The sequence below is a fragment of the Atractosteus spatula genome, chromosome 3 (assembly GCF_055471065.1).
Source record: "Atractosteus spatula isolate fAtrSpa1 chromosome 3, fAtrSpa1.hap1, whole genome shotgun sequence".
Lineage (NCBI taxonomy): Eukaryota > Metazoa > Chordata > Actinopteri > Semionotiformes > Lepisosteidae > Atractosteus > Atractosteus spatula.
This window is the reverse complement of record NC_142708.1, coordinates 6,204,820-6,228,854: the sequence shown is the minus strand read 5'-3', so window position 1 is coordinate 6,228,854 and position 24,035 is coordinate 6,204,820. Positions and strand designations below refer to the sequence as shown.

General features: G+C 43.9%; 2 protein-coding genes across 2 annotated transcripts in view; one reads left to right on the top strand and one right to left on the bottom strand.

Annotated features, from left to right (window-relative positions):
• Positions 1–3,592: 3,592 nt before the first annotated feature.
• dhfr (dihydrofolate reductase) lies at positions 3,593–17,378 on the bottom strand. The gene is made up of 6 exons (XM_088910799.1): positions 17,201–17,378; positions 16,661–16,710; positions 13,863–13,968; positions 12,295–12,421; positions 4,123–4,238; positions 3,593–3,794 (listed from the first exon to the last, which is right to left on the bottom strand). Exons 1-6 carry the CDS (start codon positions 17,290–17,292, stop codon positions 3,713–3,715), a joined length of 573 nt encoding a protein of 190 aa, XP_088766925.1. The 5' UTR covers positions 17,293–17,378; the 3' UTR covers positions 3,593–3,712.
• A 399-nt stretch (positions 17,379–17,777) lies between these two features.
• msh3 (mutS homolog 3 (E. coli)) overlaps positions 17,778–24,035 on the top strand; it is a 111,208-nt gene continuing 104,950 nt past the window's right edge. The window contains exons 1-5 of the mRNA XM_088910961.1: positions 17,778–18,067; positions 19,781–19,901; positions 20,858–21,081; positions 22,524–22,739; positions 23,447–23,563. Coding sequence (XP_088767087.1) covers positions 17,930–18,067; positions 19,781–19,901; positions 20,858–21,081; positions 22,524–22,739; positions 23,447–23,563 — 816 coding nt within the window. The 5' untranslated portion in view covers positions 17,778–17,929. The remainder of the gene's footprint in view (positions 18,068–19,780; positions 19,902–20,857; positions 21,082–22,523; positions 22,740–23,446; positions 23,564–24,035) is intronic.

Sequence of the window (24,035 nt, the reverse complement as noted above, 5' to 3'; positions counted from 1 at the left end):
AAACACGATAATTCAGACAGCAATTTGTAATAGAGATGATGCATATAGAACCAGTGATTAATTAAACATCTTTGGAGAAACGATGACCTAATTGAGTTCATCGTTAGCTTAATTGGACCGGTTTAACACTTTTCAGTGATCTTCACCGTTTGATGATTTAACCATTTATAAATGTATAAATATAAGTGCTCATATGTTGTAGGAATGCTTCCCGACAAGAAAGTAACTGAAAGGTTTTCATTCTTTCGACAATATTTACAGGCGGTGAGCCTTAGAGGGTACAGACCATTTTTGTATCCATGTTGAATATTCTGATGTCATTAGGTTATCAAAAATGGCTTTATATAAGATGTGCTTATATTGTTTTATTAGTACATAAATTATTCTGTTAGACATTTCTCAAGGATGGTGAGTAATATACATTCATAGAATAATGATTCAGCTACAAAGAATGACTCAAAAGCTTAATTAAAAAACATTTTGTTGAACTGCTCAGAAAAGCAGTTCTTATTTTCCTTTGCATGAAGGACAGCTTTGCAGAGTACACACCTCGACCGTGACAAAGCTCTCAGATTTGTTTTTAAGGAGCACACAACTCCCATCTGGCTCCGAGACAAACCCTCGTTCTGCCCTCTCATGGCACTGCTCCCTGAAAACCTTCCCTTCTCTCTTCTCAGGGAGGGAGAGGACTCTTGCCTTGATCTTCGCGGTTTTTGCAGCATGTGGTCTACCTCTTCTTAGCCATCTGTGATGCCACGTGGGGCGGCTCAAAAGAGGAGTACAGGGTCCAGGTGGGATCCTGAGGAAAGGAGCGCCCCCCTCACACACGACTAAAAGTCAAACTTCTTTATTGACTGGAACTACGTACAATAGTGGCTCGTATCCGGTACAGCAGCAGGGGTGGTTAACATTCTGTGTGAGATGGTCAAGACACTGGCAGAGGCATGTGTCTTCAGTCACATGTGTGTAGGTAGCCCAGGGACTGTAGCCTTATGCCCTGTTACTGCATTGATGAGCCAGCAGCCTGCACTGAAACTATGTGACTGGTGAGGTAAAAGCACAGCCAATCTTCATCCCACAGGTTGGTTCAATAGTGCATCACCCTGTGCAGGGACAGACTTCTTCTCCCAGAAGTCACTCATGGTTCCTGGTTCGGTGGTCTATTTATGTGGGCTGGAGCAGGCTGCACAGCTGATTGCCACTCCAGTGCATGCTGGCCTCTAGCCTCTTGTGAGCTGTGCATCTCTCTGCCATCTGAGGCAGGGGGCAAGATTCAAACCAAACCTAACCCTAAACCTGCCTGGAGTTGTGCACCTGATGCTGTACCATATTAATCAGGAACAGCATGAATTTAGCAGAATGCATTTGCAATCCAGATCATGTAGTACTTTCAAATGAGTCATGCTACAACAGGACATATTGAAAGTGTGACTGCCTGTTCTAAGCAGGCATGCTTCATTCGCACTCGAATCAGCGAGAGTCAGCAGCCCAGCTTCTTGCAGTTGTCCCTTGGGATACAGAACCTCCCTGGCTCCAATCACAACTCCAGACACACACAGTCCCTGACAAGGGTGCGGGCAGCTCTCTTAACGTCCGGGACGAAACGCTCATTAAGATTCACAGCTAGATCTGCTTCAGCTTTTGTTTAGCGGCAGGATTCATGATTTAGATCTGAAAAACCAGACTGGTAAAGGATGAGACGACTTTAAATTCAAATTTAAAGACAGTTATATGTATACAGCTATAAAACAAATTGAAAAATAACAAGCTACTTAAAAAAGGCTGATTCAAAAAACAGATTTTAATCTTTATATCGCTTACAAACCATCACCAAACCCAGGCGTCTCTGAAAGAAGTGGGAAAACAGCTGTAGAGGAGTAGGAGAAAACCGCTTTCTGAACTGAAGATACAGTTGAACAATGTTCAGGTGCTGAAAGTAAGTTTAAAACCAGAAGGGGGAAGCAGACCATTATTTCAAGAATCCCATCCATCCGTTTCTTGAAAGCAGCCAGAGTTCAGTTCCAGAAATAGGCAGAGCAGCTTATTTCATCCTCCTGCCACCCTCTGCGTAAAGAGGCACCTCCTGTTCTCCGTCTCAAAGGCACTTCTCCATAGTTTCCTCGAGTTGTCCGGCTTGCATGTCATTGTTGGTTCCGAAGACGTCAGGACAGTGAGCGATTTCTCCCATTTTGATTAAATAAAGCTCTATACCTGAAATAATTGCTGCTGTCTAGTAAAAAGCAATGTTTCTAATAAGGGCGCTTTCAGACTTTCATCCCATTACATTACCTGATGCCATTATTAACAACATGGAGATAACCAGGCATTTGGTGCTCAGGAGATCAATTTTTCAACCAGGTCGCGACTGGAAAAAAAAACCCACTTATTTGCAAGCCACGAAAATGCTAAAATTACCGAAACTGTGAGGCAAACCAGAGAGCTAATTTACTGGAGTGTTTAAAAACCTCTGGCATTATGAAACTGGCCCCATTTTCCATAAGGATAAGTGTGCTGCAAAAGAGCAATTAAGAAAAATTATTAACAAACATGTGCTTGAGCTGCCAGCTGAACGCTGTGATTGCATCTCTTTACACTGAGAAATGTCATTTCAATCAGCCAGCATGTCTATTTTTACCAAATAAGCTCTGTTTTTAAATGCACCCAGCCAGCTTCAACCCTAGATCACCTTGAAGCGTCCTATTTTTTTTTTTCCAGAGGACATCAGTAGAGATAAAAGTTGATCGTTGAATTGAAACATTACGAATGTCAAATCTTTGCTTCGGGAGTTAAGTACATAAAAGAAGAACAGGAGCCACCATCAAACTCACCAGGTGGATCCGATCTGATACACTGCATAGCCACAGTGTTGGGACCCTCAGCTATTTCAGATGACAACTATCAGGCGCGCTGTTTCTAACACTGATAGTTTTAGGGTGACCCCTGCACCCCTTCCCCCAGAAAACATATTGCACCATTCTTATATAAAAGAGAAAACACTGAAAAGAAACCCAACATATCACATTAGGTCCTGTACTGGTGTACTTGCAGTTTTGTTAAAATTAGAATCTCCAATTATTTTTTGTTATATCCAACACTATTTGGGATAAATATCTCTCTGTTTTTCACATCTTGGTTCTGAGCTACAAACCCTGCCATCGCACACGGAGGAGAAGGACAAAACAGACAACAGCCCATATGAGCAAACACAGCTGTACAATAGTATCTCACTGACTTTAATTGACATTGAACAGTGCTTGCAGTAAATTAAGCTACTGTGTTGCGAAACATCACTGAGTATTTTTAATAACAATTATGACCAAATTAATTCATTTCTGAATAGCACACTGAAATATTGATGTACTGCAAAGGGACTGAACTACATGGCGCTGGGCTGAAGGGGTGGAAACTACAGTGACATTTACACTAAGATTTACAGCAGTTTTCCCTGGCCGCTACATTGAGCAGTCATGTAAATGCACTTTCCCCAAGAGTCTCGACTGCTGGCAGTTTAATGTTGCTTGTTTGTTGCTTTTTCAGCCCCCAAACTAACAATAGAGTTCAATTCCAAGGCCAAAAAGGTTACCGTTCTAAATGCTCAGTAGCGTTGACATCAATCAATCAATTTATTGCGTTTTAGAAAAAACACACAGCACAAAACAAAAAGCCTTCAGTGTGTAAAAGAGACAATGCCAGAGTTATGTGGCAATGCGAGTCAGTTTTGAATGCTTTCATAGACTTCGAATTTATACCGAATCCCGTTTTCCTCCTGAACCTCCAATGGCACACCTGGAAACCTGTAAGAGGAAAAAAATGTGCTGACCCGAGCATACAAGCATTAGGCTTGAAAAACACATGCAATCGTGTTAATAGCACATTGTGGGAGTGACGACACTCTCTCAGTAAACCAGCAGTGGCACTGCGGTGTGTTGGCTTCAGTGGGCTGGCTGGCTCTCTTCGTTCTGCTGGGGTTTCAAGCGACGTTCTCCATCTTCCCGTCACTGCAGTGCTTTGGAAACTCTGGCAGTTCCCACTGCGGCAGAGCTCGCTCAGCTTCCTAAACATCAGCACCCCCTCTGCTTCTGACCCAATGTTGCCCTCTCTTATAGAGAAAACCCCACTTACTCTGGCAGAAGCCTGTATTTGTTTAAATTAATCTCAGGCAGGAAGGTGTCACACTCAAAGTCCTGCAGGATCTGAGTCACAAAGAGACGACACTGGCCTGGGGCTTCCATCGCCTCCTACGGGACAAAGCACAGAGAACAGACCGCATGATGACTCTTTTTAAACGAGCCCCTTTTCGCTGTTCATAAGGAACTGGAACTCTTCAGCCAGTTCCTGTGTGGTCTCCAGGTACAGCACGGCTTTTGGAAAAAAAAATCATGGGACCATAATTTATCCAGACACAAAAAGCTTCTGGACGGCTTCTGAGAAGATCAGTACTTACCCGTTTGTCAACGCCCAATGATCCATCACCAGAAAGTCACTTTTTCCTGGTGAAACTACACACCGGATAGGATGGGGGGCACACACAAACAGGTACACAGGCACGCTATAGAGACACCAGGCCACTGAACCTGCATATTACTGCAAGGTAGGAGGAAATTGGAACCCCTGGAGGAAACACATATAAGTCCAAAGAACATGCAGGCTCCACACAGAAGGTACCCCAGTCAGTAAAGAAGAGCACTTGAAGCAACAGTGCGGACTTCCAAGCCCTTGTTCCCTGCTTTGATTTTTTCCAACTCTTAATTGAACTTGAACTTGAGAATACTGCTACTGTGACACCATATCTATTTTATCTGTGCTCCTGTGCTCTGCTTGTTGCTTTTGGCCTCTCAGCCTATCTGTGAGTGGAATACTGAGGATTTATTGAATTCTGTTGATCCTAGAGGATGGAGATAATCAAATAGGGCTACAAAGGAAGTGTCTTAGGAAATATGTAATACTTTTAAAAAAGGCTCTTGCGAACATGTTTACACATACTAATCGCGACTCCTTTCCCAGACAGAATCTCCAAGTTCACGTGGAAGGAGAAACGGGTCCCTTGTCAGTCTGACATACAGAAAGGGATCTTCGAGCAGGTGTTTGGCCAAGGTGGGAGAGAAAAGACTTCGGCCACCTTGCCTTTAGATGCAACTTACCTCTGCAGTAGACATGGCGTTAACAACATCTGTTGCATTTATTTCAGTATGTAACAGGAAGTCTGCCTTATCAGCCCTGCTCTTTATATAGATTCTTGCAGAGTGAAAAAAGTCAAAGACATTGCATGAAAAAACGGGCCAATGATTCGACATGCCGGCGCACAACCTATTAATGCTCCTACATGAAACAATCAATTCTAGACAAAGCCACAAAGTTGGGGGAGCAAGAGGAAAAAAGCAAAAGGGCCTCTTCATCCTTGAGCAGCAACATCTCCATGACGACAGGCAGGGAGGAAGGACAAAAGCTCTGCAGGGCTTTGTTTACGTTGCGTACACGGTAAAGTAAGGGACGCGCCGGGTAAAACAGAGTGACAGAAAGCAAAGATATTCCACGTTGCGTTCCACGATTACACCCAGCAATGACGGACAGTGAGCGAACAAACCCCAATAGCATCGTTCCCTATGTTCATCACGGTTTTAAAGAAAGATTTACTGCAAACGGCTTAAAAGAATAAGAGGCTCATATATCCATACATTTTGTAGAACCTCTTTATCCAGCACTGGGTCGCAGGGGAGCTGAAGCCTGCCCCAGCGTGCAATGGGTACAAGTCAGGGAACACCCTGAACGAAATGCCACTCTATGGCAGGGCACTCCCACACACCCACCCACACCATGACTGGTTTTTAATCTACCAGGATGTCTTTGGACTGTGGGAGGAAACGCCAGCGAAAGCTCACTTGAAGCCCACATCGACAGCAGAGAACATGCAAACTCCACACAGACACCACCCCAGGGCTGGAATTGAACCCTGGTCCCCAGCTCCGCATGGCAGCAATGCGAACCACTGTGCCACCGTTCCACCCAGTCCATATGCCTTTGTGCCTTATTCTGAAAAGTCCTGGAGGCGGAATTATATCTGCTTCCTCCCATGTTGAGATGTAACCGACTGGGCAAATACACGCACAACAGAGCTAATTGTGAGAAAACAGCAGGGAATTAAAGTGTACAAAATTAATTCAAAGGCTTTTAACAAGCCAGGCTGCTGGAGGAGCTGAGTTGCCAACAGGGCTACTATAGCAACATGCTTCATTAGGACGTTTCTCAGTAGACTCAATTTGTAATATCTTCAACCCAACAGTAAACAGGTGTTTTGAAGCTCATATTTGGAGCCAGGCTAGTGCTGTGTGCTGCTGAACTTTCCACTTCAGACACGTTTCTTTGCTCTCAAGACTCTCATCAGCCTTACAAGCCTGGCAGTGACCAGAGAGCCCAACTCTATCCACTACAATGGCAACCTCACCCACCTTAAGATAATGATAATCATAGGCCTGTGCCTCACCTCCTTCCTCCTCAGGTCTGCACCACGCTGAAGCAACATCCAAAAACAGAAGTGAAAGAAAACCAAAGAATAGACAAAAATACAGAACTTAAACAGACAGATCTCACGTGTGACCAAAAAACTGAAATCTACAGGAACAGATCAGGTGCAATCCGATTGTCCAAAGCTGGCAGATACTCTGCATGTTCTCTGGAGTGAAACAATGCTGAATTTTCAAGACTTTAACAGTGCTATTCAGTGTTATTCAGGTGGATATTTACAATTTCACAGAGATCTATGGTTTGAAATATCCAGTCTGACAGATCAGCCCCTTAATCCTAGCTGTCTATTAGATACACTGCCGTTAACAGATGCACAGGAGAATTACATAGACGGAAGTCAGGATAAAGGAACCACTGCACAAATACAGTCAACAGACCACATTATCACTGAACTAGTGTAATTAAAACCTTGCTCAAGGGGTCAGTTTTCGCCCTCTCCAATGCTGAGAGGCACTGGGAAGAATGGCGTTTCTACCTGCAAGCACAGATCCAAGTCACTCTCCCAAGACACAACCCACTGGCCCAACACGGAGATCAACAAGCACAGCAACGCTTACTGTAAGGGCCCCCACCAACTGCACTGCACAGCTCCACCCTCCACAAGCGCTGTACAAGCACTGGCACAGCTCATCATTAACTGTCCACGGGGAACAGGCTGGCACTGACGTATTCCACTGAAGAACAGCGACTGCCGTGAGCTGCCAAGTCTCACTCCAGGATAACAGCCCGCCACGCTTTGAAAGCGCGTTTCAGAAAAGTCAAAGTGTTTAATATTTCAGCACCGTGCGGCAGCCACTGGCTCACAAGCTGGCTTCCAGGTCTTTCATGCCCCTTCCTGGGGAGTGCCAGATCAATGCCCACATGTTCGGATGAGGGGTGGCTAATGCAACCCAACAGTTCAGCAGGAGACTTCGGAGTGGTGGCTCTGTGACTCAGGATCTGCGCCTGTGGCTGGAAGGTTGCCGGTTCTTATCCGCGGCCGGCAGAGGAATCCTATTCCGTTGGGCCCCTGAGCAAGGCCCTTAACCCCAACTGCTCCAGGGGTGCTGTATAAATGGCTGACCCTGCGCTCTGACCCCAAGCTTCTCTCCCTGTCTGTGCGTCTCATGGAGAGCAAGCTGGGGTATGCAAAAAGACAAATTCCTAATGCAAGAAACTGTATATGGCCAATAGAGTGACCTTATCTTATATGCTGAAGAAAACACCCCACCCCAAGAATAGGCAAGAACTTGAAGTGTTTGGTGAGCTCAAGTACTCGCAGGTTTGTGTAGTTATTACATGCACAAAAGAGAAATTAATAATACCAATAAAGGGCAATGCAGCCTGAATGGTTAAGGTATAATTTCACACCCATAAATGCTTATAACCGACAGAGATACAACAGGCTTGACAACACCCTGCAAATGCAACTAATCACTCACTGGCTGTCCCTTGCAGGCTAGGATGACGGTCTTCCACGAGCGCCGTACTGAACGATATGGGATCTGCTCTCCGGCAGGTGGAGAAGGTCCTATATTTGGGGGAGAGTGCTTGCAGGAATCTTCCTTGAGCTGTCCTTGATGATCTCACTTGGCATCCACACATCTTGAGAACTACAAGATTGCATCCTTCCCAGATATTCCTCCTCCTCCTCCTCCTCCTCCTTCGACTCAGTCAAGGCCGGTCCTGTTGAAATGGGCTGAGCTGGGAGACCCACAACCTGGTGCCTCACCTCCGGATGACATGACCAACCCAACGGCGCTGATGGCGGGTGATCACGGTTTATTACTTTCTCAACATGCGCTCATTCAAATGGCCCAGGACTAGCCCTGTAGAGTTACAGGAGGAGCACAGCTTCATTCAAATACCTCAGATAATGGAAAGCGCAGAAGGGCACAGGACAGCTGTGACTCGGCCGCACGGCGAGGAAGGGTGGGGTTAACCGAACTGGTCAGAATAAAAACGAAGAGATGCTTACGCCGGGCAATTCGAGACCCACTTCAGGGCAGCGGTCCGTTGAGCCAAAGGCGTGAAGAGCGCAAGAGAGGTTTTGACAGCGCTGGCTGACTAATCTTAGGCAAGGGAAAATTTAATTTTGACAGCACACAGACATGAAAGGCTGAGGTGACCTTACAGCCTCTCAAGAGGCCCTTTAATCCTTTCTGTATGTGTGGATTTAAAAGACAAAAAAGGGGACCTTACCGACTGGCATGAAAAAGCCAAGATAAAAGAGCCCTCCCCAACAGGAGCAGCGCAAATTTATTCACAGAGCTCTTCCAGACGAGGCGCAACGACCATTTACATAGCAGCTCAGCAGCTACCAGGAGGCTAATGTGTGGAACTGAAAACAAAACATCTGCACCTGCAGCTGTTTGTTTTGCTTTAAATCCTGCCTGCTCTCGCTCAGCGCTTCAAGTCCCACCCTGACTCTGCCTTCCCCGTTCCCTGCAAGTAGAGATCCACGATGCCCGCAAAAAAATGCATATATACATAAATCACTATGTTTTTAGATGTTAAACGTGAAACGTACAGCTGTGCAAATGCATTCAGACCTTATTCTGTGGAATTATATAATGATGCGTACACATCTTAAAACTTAATAATCGATTCACAACCCGATGGCTCAAACTGAAGATCTCTAAGGGTTAAGATAACTCAAAGTAAATGCCAGCAAGTAAAAAATGTGGTCACTGCAGATTTAGACCCTTTAACTCTATCTGTTGGAAGAATACCAGCTTGGTACAATTTCTAACCATTCTTCTTGGAAGGTTTACCAAAGCCTTCTCAAGAGGCTTAGGGATACCTTATGGATAGCCGTTTTCAAGTCTTTCCAGACTCTCAATAGGATTCAAGGACACTGACGTAATTCTCCTTAATTTACCTCAGTGCAGCTCTGGCACTGTGCTCTGGATCACTGTCTTGCTGAAAGGTTGAATTTGTGTCCAAGTTTTAGGTCTGAGGCAGTAAATTCAATCAGTCTCGACAGGTTTCCCAGTCTCTGGTGATAAGAAGCAGAACTATATCACAATGCCTTCTCTGACAGCAGGGATGGTGTGGGCTGAGTGATGCACTATGTTAAGTCTGCGTCAGATTTAATATTTCGCATTTGTACCAAAAAGTTCCAGTTTTATCCAGTCTGACCAAAAAATATTTTGTCACATGTTTGCAGCATCAGTTTGGCTCCTTGTTGTATTTTCTAAGTTTCATACAAGTCTTTCTTTGGGAGTGACAAAGACACTGTTGACCCAGGGACATTTTTTCCTCATCTGAACGGGACTCTTTCATTGTCACCATTGGCCTCAGTCTGACAACCCTACCCAGATCCCTCCTTGCCCAGCTGCTCCACCGGGAGGAACAGCCTGATCTGGGCAGAGTCTGTGTCCTGTCCACTTCTTAACTTCTTAACGATCGACTTCACCATGCTCAGAGAGTTATTCATAGTTTTTGGGATGCTTCTGGATCGGCAGGAGAGATCACCAACATGTGTAACACATAGCTTACAAAGCAACTCACACTGGTGTGACGGTGAAGAAGCGGACACCAGCTCATTTCCCAGGGCCTGTGGAATGAAGGCACGGCTGCTGCCATCAGGGTTATGGAAAATAAACATATTGATTGATCTCTATGGAGGGATGCTTTACGTGCAAGACAGCTGGGCCTGTTGGAAGAGAGCCTATGCTTTTTAAAGGTTTTAAATGTGTTTTTGTTAAAATGTTTTCGCTGAATTGCCGTTACCCATTATAACCTTTAGCATTTGTTTCTGATGGCCATAGTCTTGCAGAGATGCTGGTGTCCGTCCTCTCGGAGCCCTTTGTTCCCTGCCCCTGTGTGAAACAGGCGATTGTGGACAAAGACTGCTGCAGATTAGTTCTCAAACACACTGGCAGTTCTGTCCAAATGGTGTGAAAGCTCCATCTTCACCAAGCTGCAATAGAGCTGAGATACGTCACAGGAGAAAATGTAGAAAGCAGGGCAGTCTGAAATGGCTTTGGATATCAAAGCTCTAGTCTAAGGGTGTAAATGCTCCAGCTGGGATGATGTTGTGGTACAGATGATGACCACTGCCCTTCCTAGATTCTGTTACAGTGAAAAGACATGTCAAGTCTGCAAACCTTAGAAGCTCCATGGTAAATTTAAAAGAAAGTAGGAAGAAAATCAAGACTGAGCGGTTTGAAGAAGACAAGTGCAGATTATTACATTCAGCCAGGAACAAAAAAACATCAAATGCAAGTCATGAGCTTAAAGATGCTAAATATTATAAAATATATAGTAAAAAGTGCAGAATTTAGGGATGTAAATTTTAAATTCTAAAATTAGTAAGACATTGTTTATTTTCAACATTCAATTGAATTCAATGTTCATTTCAATATTATGCAGAGCATTGCTGCAGTGGAATTAATCCAGAGTACATCAACCATATTCAAATGTATATCCTACACTGGCTAAAGGAATTAAATATTTTAGTCACATGGAAGACTATGGGGTCATATTCAAATATTTAAATGTTCAAATCCTAAAAGTCAACACTACGGACATCTTCAAAATCAACATTGAACCACTAACAAAAATACAAGAATTGAAACATGGAAAGTACATTTAAAACTGGCAACAGGACACGCTTCTCCAGAACGTGCTTCTGAGCTGCGTCATCAAAGCCGATACCATTGAGTCTTTCAAAAAGTGACTGGATGAGATCCTCAGATCACTTCGCTAACAACTTGCAAACTTTTTAATGCATGTCCCTGTACATTGCCAATGTCCATGTTTCCCCAGGTGTCGAAAGAAAAAAAAGAAACCAAATGACTAAAATGCATCATCATAATGCCATGCTCAGTCCCGCATTAGCACTTCTGTAGAAAAACAGGATTATGCAGAATTCAATTCCCTCCTTCAAACATTTTTGTGGAATAAGACAAATCCCACGCTATCCCACGCTATTCGGTCAAATGAGCAAGCAGCTGTAAACCCCTCTGCTAAGACACATGCATAAATACATTTCCAGCAGCACGTTCAGAATAGCGCTATGCAAATTGCTCACCTGGGTATCTGAATAGGCAGGAACAGAAACCAGACATTGTTGAGACATCTGGCTCTTGGGATCAGAGGGATGTCATTTTCAAAAACAAAAAACAAGGGAACAGCCCCCAAGCTCAACCACAGAATACGTCTTTTATCCCTCCCTCAGTAAGAAAACAATGCACGCTGAGCGAACTGTGTCTCAGTCATCTCACACCGTCGCGGGACCGTTAGGTCACACTGCTTCAACAAGTCTCCTCTTCCATCACCGTAGCAATGGTATAGACTATGGCACACCACAATAAAATTGTGTAAAATAATTAATTGAATTAATTAATCGTCTCATAAGTAGAAAACGCATTACAATTAACCATCTATCATACATTGAGATATTCAGTGGACTACTAATAGCTACAAATTGCAGCTCATCCTGCATCTTAATACTCATCTATCTAATCTATTAGTGATTTATAGCACAATGAACAACTCTTCTAGGCAATGCAATGGGACACAAAGTCATAAATGTAGTTTTATTTCAGATTAAGGCAGTTACCACTTTAAACAGGTCTTCTGACCGTTGGCCCTTTGCACGGCTTTCTGCTCCTGTGCACAATTTAAAAATTTGCCTCATCCAGACAAAAAAAAAAAACTCATAGATGATCAGGCCCAGGTTATTTTTTGACTGGGGAAAATGTAGAACAAAAAAAAATCGACAATGAAATAAAAGGGAGTAAAAGTGCCCCCGCCCCTCCCGCCTCTGTGTCTTCGCTGACGTACCTTATAAATGGAGCTTCCACCGATGACCCACACTTGGTCCACCTGGTCCGCCAGTGGGGCTCTGTCCAGGAGGCGGAGCGCAGAGCTGAAGTCGCCGGCTAGGTAGTGCGCCCCCTCTGGTGGGTTCCTGCACACACAGAGCAGAGGACATCTGAGCTCTTCATGTTGTGTGTAAAGAAGCGATGAGCTCCTAACCTCTGCATACGCCACCACAAGCCCTGGACCGACTGCGAGAAGACCCACTGCACTGCCTGCCCATTTATTAAAGGGGGAACTGCAGTCCCAGCTTCTCAGACCGGTTGCGAGATTTCCATAACAAAATATATTTAATTGACGTTATCGTAAGATTTGACAAATTCTGAATCAAGCACACAATCGCGAACTTTGCGAAAGTCCTGTCAGTCGTCATGTTGTCGCAAACCCCTGGTCTCGCCACGGGTGAGAGCGAGGGTTCACGAGAATTGCAATGGGGAGCGGCCCTTCCTGCTCACTAGTCCCTGTAGTGACTAATGTAATGTGATGTATAAGTACGGGTTCTGCAGCAGACATTTCAGCGCTGAAAAGTTCAAACGTTATCTGCATGCAGTTAACAAGTAAGCGGTATTTGTCAGCAAAACCATCTGGAAACCGAACACAATATTTCTATGGGATTAAAAGAGATGTCTTCACAAGTCTGCTCATTTACAATGTCACGGCGCCACTTTACGTAACTGGAAGCGTGGATGCCTTATTCTCAATATCAGAATCTGACGCCGTGCCTACCAGGAAATTCGGTCTATTTTGAGATGTAAATTGGAGGTTTTACATGTTGCTGTATAGGTTTTATTTTCACTGTGGGTTGAAATGCACTCATCAATGCTGATTCTTTCCAACCTCGAAGTACTGAAATAAAATTGCAGTTCAGCTTTAAGTGCAGGGTGTGTAAAAAAAAGTTTTTGCTACTGTTGTGAACTATGCAATCCTTGCCTTGTTCAATTCATTCGATGGGCACAGTTTGTCATAACATGCACAGAATTTACCAGGTTGTACTGTCACTTAGAATAGCGCTCTCAGGTATCTGATTCTTCACGACACACCAGTCATGGTGTAATAGCTAAATTAAGGGATCAGCTTGGAATAAGAGCCAAAAAACATACCGTGACACAAAACCTCAAGGCCTTACTGACCTCCACTGTCACAGGATTAACACCACTTCTAACAACTCATGAGAGAAAGCACAAGCTACAGTATACTCATAAAAGCATTTGCATAGAGTTAGACGACACAATGCTTTTAAATCAGGTGCAGTGTAACTTTATTGTAATCCCAGTGCCAGCTTTGGTTATGATTTAAACTTTACATAAAAAACAAAGTGCTCCCACTGGGATCTCCATGGACCTTTTTTTATATTGGGCTGTGGCACTGCTTTACACAAAGGGTTGTGGGAGAAGGCACAAGCTACCCCGCAATGTTGCTTAAGCCGATACCCCAGCTTCTTTCAAGACACAGCTGGATGAGATCACTAGAGCAAGCAGCTGGTACACAGACAGGCTAGACTCTGCTCCTTTGATACTGTTCTTATGACTCACTTGAGCTCCCTGCTGAGCACAATGTTGATTCTGTTTTTGAGGGGTCTATTCCTCTCTGGAATGGAGAACCAGGTCTTCCTTCCCATGATCACTGCATTCTGCTGCCCTGCAGGGAGAGAAAAGCGCAGTAAAAAGACTCTTGAAAACTACTGGGATTCAGAATGTCCCCCCTGTCCAGCACCTGGAGCGGCACCGGGTGTTCAATCATTTACTGCAGACAATGCATGTGGCATTTTCCATTTTATAATTAGGCAATTTTTAAGGGTGTCAATTACATTTTCTAAATACTAAACAAATGAAGTCGTTAATACTGAAGCAGCAATTAATGAAGTATTTCTAAATAACTTACTGTATATAATACTAGTAATTAATTAAAAATTAATCACTAGTAAGGATCACACTCTAACAGGATATTCATGCTGTCTTAACAGAGTATAAATTAATATTCTTCGTGTATTATGGGTAACAAGGACTGTACACATGAAACAACTCGTATACCAACACTCACTGGAAGAGGAGAATATACACTTCCCATAGTCAAACACACCTCCCCTGGAACTAGTGCAGAGAAAAACAGCCACAACTGTCAGCAGTCATATCACCCTGCAACTCACAACTGCCAGCCCACTGGAGCTCAGCAGGTGTGAGCCTGGTCAGTAGCTGGATGGGAGACCTCCTGAAAAAACTAAGGTTGCTGCTGGAAGAGGTGTTAGTGGGGCCAGCAGGGGGCGCTCACCCCAGAATCTGTGTGGGTCCTAATGCCCCAGTATAGCCACGGGGACACTATACTGTAAACAGGTGCCGTCCTTCGGAAGAGATGTAAAACCGAGGTCCTGACTCTCTGTGGTCATTAAAAATCCCAGGGTGTTTCTCAAAAAGAGTAGGGGTGTAACCCTGGTGTCCTGGCCAAAAATTTCCCATTGGCCCTTACCAATCATGGCCTCCTAATAATCCCCCTCTATGAATTGGCTTCATCACTCTGCTCTCCTCCCCACTGATAGCTGGTGTGTGGTGAGTGTTCTGGCGCACTATGGCTGCCGTCACATCATCCAGGTGGGGTTGCACATTGGTGGTGGTGGAGGGGAGTCCCCATTACCTGTAAAGTGCTTTGAGTGGAGTGTCCAGAAAAGCACTATATAAGTGTAAATAAATAAAAATAATAACAACTAGTGCAGGCCTTGTTTTCTTGAGGAGAAGCAATGATATACCGCCATCTAGTGGCAAATAGCCTACATTATATATACTCCACGGCTGTAACGTTGTTTCCTTTCTTTTCAGCATGGAATAAACCCGTTAGCTGTTCCTTTGCAGCCTACGCATGCTGACATAACTACCTACTTGAACTCCTTATAATATAATATATAAACATTATATATATATATGCATTATAGTTGTAGTAGTGGTTAACATCACAGCCTTGTAGGCCCTGGTGCTCTAGGATCCAGTCCTGGGGTGCTGTCCGTGTGGAGTTTGTATGTTCCTCCTGCATCCACATGTATTTCCTCCCAAAGTCCAAAGATATAATTAGCTTGTGGGAAAGCTGGCCCTAGTGTGAACGTGTATGTTTGTGTCTGTCTGCCTCGAGATGGACTGGCATCCCGTCTAGGGCGCAATCTGACTTGTACCTGCTGCTTGCTGGGGTAGACTTCTGCTCTCCCCTGACCGTGAATTGGATAGAGGTTGGAAAAAAATAATGGATGAAATACTATATACTAGGGGTTCCCCATCCTCCTCCTGGGTACCCCCACAACTGCTGGTTTTCATTCCACTCCTTTAATTAACTGAACCCTAAAAAAAAAACTAATAATAGTTTTAACTTGTTTTCGGCTCCTAAACACATCGGAGGCTTCCATTAAATCATCAGCCTTCAAGCAGAAAAAAAAACAAGCAACTTGTTGGTCCGATTAAGGATTAACTGCAGAGCTGATGGGCAATGAAAACCAGTTGCTGTAAAAGCTGGGGGTGATCAACATCAACGCTACTGTAATTCAGAATACAGGGAATATTCTACACTTAATGCATCAGTTCTCTGACAGACCTTTTAATCTTCAGAATTTTAATGAAGATAAGGAGTACCACCAAAATACTGTTCTGACGGCATTAGACACTGCTGCTATAACCACTCTTGCAGTATCAGAAATATTCTCAATGCTTGCTGTCGGGATTTTGTAGTAAATATGCTGTAGAGTTGCATTGTGCACACAGCACTGTTCAGTGACTGGTTCTTGGGAGGACGATTGCTAAACAGGTGGGGCTGCACACTGGTGGTGGTGGAGGGGATCCCCATTACCTGTAAAGAGCTTTGAGTGGAGTGTCCAGAAAAGCGCTATATAAGTGTAAGCAATTATTAATTATAATTATTATTAAACCTTTAGTATTGCCAGGGAATCTAGAGCTGAGACTGAAAGAGCTAATGCTCAGTCATTTCAGCCTCTGTCGCGGGCGGCTGAAGACAAAGCTGACGGAAGTTTTGAAAACTGGAAGGGCTCGTGGTTCTTGTTTTCGATTCAAATTAAGTTTAAAGAGCTGAAATTTCTCTTCCAAAGGAAATTTCGCGGAAAATGTTATTGAGCTAGTATCGCACAGACACTTTTAGCTCTGAAGTCCTTTTGGAACTAAGCTGAGCTCTGTTTTAGAAACAGGTTGTATTACCATCCAAACCGCTGACAAGGACGGCGAGATCGGAAGCTGTAGAAATTGCTTGTGCACATCTGAGTATCCAGTAGGCGCCTGAACCCCAAATCTATGAAGCACTTTAAAGTATCTTTTAGGATGTTAGGCTTGCACAACGAATTTACCTTCTAATGTCGGAGTCATAGTCATCTTCTGGAAATACTTGAACTCGTTACTGCAAAAGCAAACAAAGAAATTAAAACACAGACTGGGGTACCTTGCCAGGACAAAACAACGAGAAATCACATGTAATAGCTGGCGTTTTGGTCTGAAAACATTAGGCTATACGGAAGAAGACGGCAACATGTTACACAAACTAGCAGCGTTGCCCTTAGTAAAGATTTTATATGACCACTTCTGGTAACAAGACGACTCTTGTGCAATACTGCGCGAGAGGCTGGACCTCCGGCTTCGCTCCTTTACACAGGTACGAGAAGTGCAAATGAACAGAAAATGAGAAACTTGCAAAACAGTATACGAATCCCGCCGGGCTCAGGAGTGCTTATCTAATTAACCCGTTATTAAATGTGGGGTGAAAGTTTTCTCGTCTGTGTGCAGATTCTAGCGAAGGAGACACCGGCACTGGCACTAAATCACTTTAAGTGGACCACATGCATCAGCCCCCCCCCCATGCTGCACGCGTGTGCACAGCAGGTAGCACATACCTGAGTCTTTTTGGATGCCACGGTAGGTTACCATTGTGACCGATTCCCATATTTGGGCAAACGGCGACTATGCAGTTTATGGGACGAGGCATGTCCGCTTCCGCAGGGTACAAAAGTCACCCACACACCAGCCAGCTGAGCGGCTCCGTCTCGCCCCTCTTTCCCGCCAGGAAAACGAAGAGAAAACGTCATCAACACGAGTATAAGTACAAAACCCCTCCCTCTGCTACTTTTCTCCACTCCCACTACTTGTCAGCTGCAGGCTGCATGCATTTGAAACGTCAGGTGCAGAGAGCTGGCTAATGTAGAGTTTATGGACTGTACATCGCATATTGTAATAAATACATTGAGGTAGTGGCCGGTGTATTTAAAGAAGTTGAAACACTGTGTTATACGCATAGTGCTTGAAGCGCGACGTAGCGTAATTAAGTAAGCTTCTGTCACCCGCTTCGGTTTTGTGAAGCATTAGGCAAGAGAAACAACAGATATCACGGTTTTAAAGATCCTTCCTTCTGTTTTAATCCTGTGATTAAGGCGCGCATGTGTTTTACGTCATAAACGCGCCGCCGTTGCAGACAGTTCTTAAAGCGCTTGAAAACAGTTCGGGCACATTTAGAGGCTGCGTTGCAGAGCATGTGCGTTTACAAAGCAAAAGCGGCGCATGTAGTTGTGCGAGGACGTTAGGTGGTTTTTCTTGAAAAAAAATCATAATTTCTACATTATTTCGTCATGGCTAAAACGGGTAAAAAGTCTGGTAAACAGGCTTCTATAAGCAGGTTCTTCAGGGCAGCAAGCCCCAAAGCGAAGGCGACTACAAACGCTGGGCTGAGCTCAGGCGCAGGTTCTTCACGTAGGTCAGAGGTCAAGGTAAGTAAAGAGTTTAAAATCCGTGCAGGAGCACTTCGATATAGGTGCATTGAAGTACTCGAGTATATCGACTTGGCCTGATATATATGTATTTTTAAATAATAAATGGTAATACATTAAAACAAATTAAAGCTAAAATAATTACTAGTTATTCTGTGGACCTGCAGTTATGTACTGTAGCTATCCCACCATCTGCCTACCTATCAGCTGGTTTATTTTTACATCCTGGTGATTGGAAGTTTGTTTTCCCACGGCGCTGTTTTATTTGGGATATTTCGTTGTTCTTGGTAGGTTTCATGACAAAAGACACTGGTGGGGAAAAAATAAAACCGTATTTATTGTTAGAATAATACTGATAATACCCCAATAATAAGATAATACCCCAGAGGGGTTGTTTTAAGATCTCGGAAGCGGGGTAAGGGTAGGTCTGTCCCGTACGGGAACAAAAGACATCTGGAGAGATCCAGGTTACTGCGGTAATTGGCTTTGGTGGACCAGTAGGTGGTGCTCTTCTCTCTGGTCCAGAATTTCTGCAGCAGTGTTGCCAGTGCCATAACCTCGGACACTGTGCTGTAGATTGTGTGCCTTTGCATCGTGCATTTAACTGAGGTCCTGGCTGCTCGCTCATTAAAAGGGGAACTGAATTGCAATTTTTATATTTCGGGCTTAGGAAGAATCAGCATCGATGAGTGTGTTTCAAACCACACTCAGTACTCTGTACCTTGTAAAACCTGCAATTTACAGATGAAATTTCCAGGTATGCAAGGCGCCACATTCTGTGATTCAGAACGAGGTAACAAAACTTGCGGTAAGGTGTTTTGTTAATTGTTAATTGTTAATTTGTGAATTGGCCGTTTTACATTGTAAACAAGGTGGGTTGAGAATACCTTTTAATGAAGTATAAAAATTGCTCTTGACTTCAAGATGGATTTGCTAAGAAATTAAACTTGCTTGTTAACTCTGCATGCAGATCGTGTTATAAACTTTCTAAATTGAAATATCTGCAGTACAACCTGTACTTAATTCACTCGTATATCGCACTACATTAGTCGTTACCGTTACTAGTGAGCAGGAAGAACCACATCACGTCTCAGTTCGTGGGAACTCTTGCTCTCGCCTGTGATGAGACCAGGACTTTGCAACAATATGGCAACTTTCAAATTGTTCATGATTTTGCGCCTAATTCGAAATTTGCCGTTTTTGTTCTGTACCGTCAAGGATTTTATTTTGTTACCAAGATTTAATAACCAGATTGAGAAATCGGCACTGTCGTTCCTCTTTAAGAATCCCACAGCACTGTTAGTAAGAGGAGGAGTGATAACTCTGGGTTCTTGGCTTAATTCTGCTCTGGACTTGATCCCGCCTGTCTCAAGTTTCCTCTTAAATCGACTGCTGAAGTCATTTCTCCCTTCAGCGCCTGATCTTTGTTCTGGGGCAGCCTGTCAATGCTGGAAGACGCAAGTCCCCTCCTACAGTATGTGTGAGGGAGTTTAGGCATGGAAAGAGAACAAAGACGTCGAATCGATAATGATTATTATGTTCCTGGCTGATCTTTTCTGTGCCCTGTAGTAGGGCTGGGCCTTGAGTACTTTGCTGAAACTGTAGAGAAAGAGGAAATTTTAAAGTTTGGTTCATGATGCATGAGATGTTGTGGGTTGTTTTTTTTTATCTGGCCATAACTATTTGCTCTCTTTCGGGTCCTGCCTCCTGAAGCCTGGATCTGGAAGGAAGAAGAAACTCAGTGCTGAGGAAGAGGAGTCCCAGGCACAGCAGGCTAAGCGGTCCCGTGGTGAGGAGGGGGATGAGAGCAGCCCTCTGGTTCAGAGTGGCGATGGTGAGCATGGACATTCGCAGGCCTGTATCTCCTGAAGCCACAGGGCTCTTCATGTCGGTTTAATAACCCTGAATAGTTTCTGCACATGTCTTACAGTCTTTGTACATGTCTTACATTTCTTTCAAATCTTTCAAACATGTCATAACGGTGTCTTGACTACTGTGTTTTTAAGTAACTTGAGATCTCCAGCTCTTGAGTAAAAAAACTGAACCCAGGGAAGGTTCCAGGCAGGGAGCTGTATTGTTCAGTTAATGATCTAATTAAATAACCTCGACTGGAATGAGGACAGCAGCTTATTGGATCCCAGAAGGAGGTGTTAATGGGTTGCTTTATACTGATTTACTAAATCCTTCCTGGTCACCACCTCAGATTTCACAGCTATCATTATTATAAATTGTCTCACAAGATATTCAATCCTCGTGTATCAAATCTTTGTGACACGAAGGACTGATAATGTAATAAAATTATCCTTTTTGTCCTGTGAGTGTTGTTAGAGTTTTCCCCCGGATGATGGGACAATCTCTTAAATTTAGAATATTGTCATTTCTTGTAATGCCTTGCAAAAGTATTCACCACCTTCCAGCACTACTATTAAATTAGAAATGATGTATACAGATTTTTTATAAGTGAATATCTTTAATCAACGCTTGAATACTCAGACTGCTCAGTTAAGAAAACTGACTAGGTGTGGCCTTTTTCTTGCAGTGACCTAAGCTTTGAATTAAGGCCTTTTTAAAGGTGACCTGGACTTCGTTGGGTAAAAGTGCATCTAACGAGCTTTCGTGTGATTGGCAAGTTGCAGTGCCTCACTGCCCAAGATGTATTGCTGGTCAGGGGGCTTAAGTTTTTGTGAAAGTACGTAAGCTATAATTATAGTATTCTCATTGCAGAAACTGTTGCGTTGCTTTTTTTCCCATCAGTATATATCTTATGAAGATGAACTTTTTCTGCTGTAGCGTCTCGGGGAGCTGCCCAGGTGTCGAGTGTCTCCTCGCCCACCCTGAACAGACTGAGGGGCTTCAGCAGCGGCGCTGGCCCGCGGGGTTCAAGGGCTGCAGGCAGAGTGGCGGGGCACAAGAGTGGCGGCCCCCTGGGCCAGTGTCGGGGCGACAGCAGGGAGGAGGAGGAGCAGGAGGAGGAAGAGGGTACTGAAGAAAAGGGTTCCAAACACAAAAAACAGGTAGAGAAACACGATGGCTCCTTTCAAGACTTAAATGCGAAAAGGAAACCCTTGTGGCATTCGGCTGCCCTCTTCAGATTTACCGGGGGGTTAGTTCTACAGGCTGTCTGATTCTTTGCTCCTAAAGGCCTTGAAAATGTTGAATTACTGAAGTCAAAACCCTATTTCTTTTGAGAGGGAGGGAAAACGGGAGCTTCGGATGAACTGGAGATCGTCTACTGATGTAGGGTTAGTCCCTAATATCTTTTAGAGTCTTAGTTATTCAAGATGAACAGGAACATATTTCAAACGTTTTGCGTGGAGGCAAAATGCAGCCTTTTTTTTATCCAGCTAACAGCAACGTATTTTTGCCCCGTGTTTGAAAGAAATAGTTTATTTTCTTACACTGATTTGTACCATTACAAGTGTACAAATCGGGTTCCGTTAATGGCATTCATGTTTTGTTTCCGAGTAAAAAAAGCTTTTAAAACGGCTCTGAAGAGATTTTATGTTTCCATTTGCACAAAGAAGAGCACAGACATCTGTTGTGTTAATAAATTAAGAACCGTGTAGCGCAATCTGTCTGGAACAGGAAAATAGCCATTAAAACTTGAGGGTCTGCACCTCGATATTGAGAATTGTGCTCTTTTTTTATTCGACTGATCCACTTTGTTAATTTAGTAGAAGGTAGTATTGTTAACCTGATTATTGAATTTTCAAGTTTTCAGCTCAGTTATTACTTAGCTCAGTACTTTGATTTCGGCAGTAACAGCTTAACTGTTGCAGGACTTAACTACATCAGAGAAATACCTCATGTGAATTAAAAAAAACAAACATGTTTCCAGTTTTTTTTGCTTGACAATATGAAAAAGCCACAACTACAATGCCAAGCAGGTGCAGAGACGGTAAAAATAACCGCCTTTAGGAAACGCCTGTTTGACATGCGTTTTTTTTCTGAGAATCATTTTCTGTAAAAGGATTTACAGAGAAGAGTTTGCTTGACAGAACTTTTGCACCTTCTCAGAGTTCAGATCTTGTCATTTAATTTGCTTTCAGTTTGGTGCAACTACAGTTACACCCTGGCGAGATGGTAAACTGGTAAACCTGAGACTTAAAGGAAGCGAACTGTGTGATATGATATGAACTAGGAAAGATCTCATTCAGCCCATCTAGCTGATTGATCCAAGCATCTCCTTCAGCTGTTTCTTGAATGAGGCACAGCGTTTCTGCTTTGACAGCATGGCTGGGTAGCTTGTTCTGTACTCCCACAACCCTTTGTGTAAAGAAGTGCCGATTGAAAGCAAAGCAGTTAATTCAATAACTGATAAATAATTTAATACAGTGAGTAGTGCCATAGATAAAACCAGACTTGTGACCCTTTTTGACTGGAGCTGGCCCAACCGAGGCACTCCTGAAGCCCACCAGGGTGCTGCTAACTGTGGGTCCCTGTGCTCCTCCTTCAGAACGGACAGGGTTTAAACCTGGGACAGTTCGCCAAGGTGAGCAGTGGAGGAGCTGCAAAGAAAGGCCCTTCGGAGATCAGCCTCCCCAACCGGAGAACCAAGTGCATCTACACCCCTCTGGAGCTGCAGTTCCTGGAGATCAAGCAGCAGCACAAGGACGCCCTGCTGTGCGTGGAGTGTGGCTACAAGTACCGCTTCTTCGGAGAGGATGCGGAGGTGAGAATGGAGCTGCTGCCTGGAGATGACAGTTGGTACTGTGAGTGATGGATAGATCTTTTATTGTTCACCACTGTGGAAAGTTATCTTTGGCTTCTCCCATAAAAGTCCAAAAAGGACGTCTTGTATAAATCATTTACTTGGATCACAGTATGGTGCAGTGCAGATGGTGAACATTTCTTTTGGTCGGGAGCTGAACTCAAGCTGTTGTGAACTGGGATTTACAAAATCGGCACAGGCTTAGGAGCGGAGGTTACAAACGAAAGGATGCAATTTAGCCCTTCTTTTGCAGATGAATTGTAGTTATTGGTAGCTTGTTCAGCTGGGATGTCGCCTAGCTGTTTCTTGAGCGTTTCCTTGGACTACATCATGGAATTCAAGTGTTGCTCCTTAACTTGCTTGAGATGCTCACAAGTTAAGAAGCGCTTCATTTCATTCCTTAATGTACTTGATGATATCAGTACATTTTCATCTGTGCTGTCAGGCCCTTGTTTCATTGCTGTGTGATATGATCTGTTGGGTGTGCTTTGTGGTGGCTTTCAGTATTTTGAGCCAGTGGTCATGATGTTGAATATGAAGGTTTTTTTTTCCAGTTTTCGGATGAGAAATGCATTTAATAATGAAGGGGACTGCTCCAGTGTATTTTTAAGCAAGAGCCAGTTCTTCTTTCTGTTAGGTTTTAGATGCCGAGCACTTCTCTCTTGTAGATTGCTGCAAAGGAGCTGAACATTTCGTGCCACTTGGATCATAACTTCATGACGGCAAGCATCCCCACTCACAGGCTGTTCGTACACGTGCGGCGCTTGGTGTCTCAGGGCTACAAGGTCAGTCTTCTCTCTGGGTTCATAACCTGCTTCTTTTGTGTATTGAACAATGTCATGATCTGCTCTGTGAGGAGCTCTCAGTATGTTTAAAAAACAGAATGCATCTCCGTGCCTCTGTCCCGGGACTTGTAAGTCATTAATTTGGTAACGGAGATGTGTCTTGCTATGTTGAACCTCTTTGCTCATCATTTTTATGCTTTGGAGCAGCCTAGTGCCATTTCAGATTTTATTAAGCGAAGCCATTCTTCTTGTTGTCCCGTATGTTGGGCTGAACGTTCTGTAAGAGCTGCAAAAATAGATTCAAGCTCGCATACTAAGTAGATTCAAGTGCATACTTACAACATTCACGGCCAGCCGCAGGGAGCTGCTGTGGTACTGCCTGTTGGAAACGACCACAGCGGTTCATGGCTACCGTGTGCAAGGTGGCACTGCCATGACTCAGACCTGAAAGACTAGGTTGACTGTTATCGCC

Excerpts from the sequence above, each read along its gene's own strand:
- dhfr (XM_088910799.1), bottom strand. The coding sequence starts at position 17,292 with ATGCCTCGTCCCATAAACTGCATAGTCGCCGTTTGCCCAAATATGGGA. Across the intron at positions 16,711-17,200 it reads TGGCATCCAAAAAGACTCAG|TAACGAGTTCAAGTATTTCC; the intron begins GTATGTGCTACC and ends TTGCTTTTGCAG. Across the intron at positions 12,422-13,862 it reads GTGCTCAGCAGGGAGCTCAA|GAACCCACCAGAGGGGGCGC; the intron begins GTGAGTCATAAG and ends CTGTGTGTGCAG.